This window comes from Charadrius vociferus, unplaced genomic scaffold, assembly GCF_000708025.1.
Source record: "Charadrius vociferus isolate BGI_N301 unplaced genomic scaffold, ASM70802v2 scaffold623, whole genome shotgun sequence".
Classification (NCBI taxonomy): Eukaryota; Metazoa; Chordata; class Aves; order Charadriiformes; family Charadriidae; genus Charadrius; species Charadrius vociferus.
In genome coordinates this window covers 142,791-144,476 of record NW_009647679.1, presented here as the reverse complement: position 1 = coordinate 144,476, position 1,686 = coordinate 142,791, and the positions used below count along the sequence as shown (strand labels likewise).

General features: G+C 59.5%; 1 protein-coding gene across 1 annotated transcript in view; it reads left to right on the top strand.

Moving 5' to 3' along the window:
* Window positions 1–1,686, top strand: part of FRMD5 (FERM domain containing 5) — a 37,435-nt gene that overhangs the window by 29,279 nt on the left and 6,470 nt on the right. Inside the window, exon 10 of the mRNA XM_009881159.1 lies at window positions 424–515. Within this exon, the coding sequence (XP_009879461.1) occupies window positions 424–515 (92 nt within the window). The remainder of the gene's footprint in view (window positions 1–423; window positions 516–1,686) is intronic.

The window sequence follows — 1,686 nt, the reverse complement described above, 5'->3', positions numbered from 1 at the left end:
CCTCCACCCCCCAACCAAGTGCCGCTTTGGGGATTGTTGTGGTTGTTTGTTACCGCCATCCCGCTCGGTCTGCCCTGGTTAATGAAATCAGCCTGAAAACCTCCAGCTGAAATTGGCTCCCGTGCAAGCCGTCAGCAGGATTTTTTAAAAAATGTATTTCTGGCCATGCAAAAAGGCAGGTGAGCGGGAGGCGGTGGGTGGCAGGTCACCGGCGCAAACGGCTGCGCGTCCCTCCTGCGAGGTGCCGTGCCGGAGTGTCCACTGATGCTCCAACATCTCCTGTGTCCGGAGCAGCTCTGGAAGAGGACATGCCCCGTGCCAGCGCCGCTCTCCACCTCCGGCTGCTCCGGCCGCGTTCCCAACCTCCCGCCCGGTGGCACCGCTCACTTGTTCCCCTGTGGACTCCTTCTCTTTCTCTTTTAGGAAAAGAAAATTGTTCTTACGTATTTTGCCCCAACGCCCGAAGCCTGCAAACACCTCTGGAAGTGTGGGATAGAAAACCAGGCGTTCTACAAGTGAGTGCGGGGCTGCCCGGGCGCGCGGGGCCGTGTGTGCTGCGTCTCCCCGGGGGTCGGTGCTGCCCCGCACAGCGCCCGCCCCGGCGCTCCCTCCGGGTACCGGGGCATCGGGCTCTGGCTGTCGCCGGCAGCGGGGCACCCCCGGCCTGGTGCGGGAGGCAGCAGGGATGGGCGCCGGCAAAACCGAGGGAGTATTTTTCTGACCTAGTATGCGGGGATGGATTTTCAAAATGGCTTTGCAGGGTCTGTGTGTGCTGAATCCGGCGCTAAAATCCCCACTGAAGTCGAGCCAGCGCCCCGGGGTGCTTTAGAAAAGCCTGCCTTTTAATGGGGAAGGCTCAGAAACTTTCAGACATAATCTGCTTCCAAGCGCTTTGGGAACAAGTTAATTATTCATGGGGAAATGTTCAAGGGACCGGGGAGGAGAGGCGCAGGCTGGGCTGCAGCCACGAGCCTGAGCGGTTGGGGACGGTGGCTCGAGGGACCATCCCTGCATCCCCCGGCTCTGGGGGACCTGCAGGCTGGGGGGGTCTCACCCGGGCGGTGGGAGCTCCTGCCTGGGGAGGACGGGGAAGGTTTTGTCCTTCCCCAGGAGCTCTGGGCTCCCCCGTTCACGGCCAGCGAGGCAGCTCTTCTGCCCCGGTGGGGTTATTTGGGCGGTCAGACAGAAAGGGAAAGGTCATGAATGGACCGAATGCCAAAAAACCAGGGAGGTGCCAGGTGGAGCAGTTTGGTTTTACCATCCTGCTGGTGTTGTACTTAAAAATAGCCTGCTTTGTGCTTTGTAATGAGTTTTATTTTAATCAGCAAGATGCGAGATAAAGCGTGTGATGTATTCTCTTTGGGAATACTGCAATCAGCCGCTGCAATCAGCAGGTTTCATTTCTCATTATATTAACATGAAATGAAATTGCAATATTGCTTTACAAATCTTTTTATGATTAATCATGTCAGTAAATTACCGCTGGATTACGCGCCCGGTGGAGTGGACCGTGGGCTCGGCCGAGGCGCCGCGGGGCTCCTGCCGGGGCGAGGGACGGCTCCGCGGGGGTGAGGAGGAGTCGGGACTGTCCCTCCTGGCGGTGTGACCCACCGCTGCCCGGGCTGACCCCAGCGACCGCTGACCGGGCTGGGACGGGCCGATTCCCGCATCCCTGCGAGGCGGGGG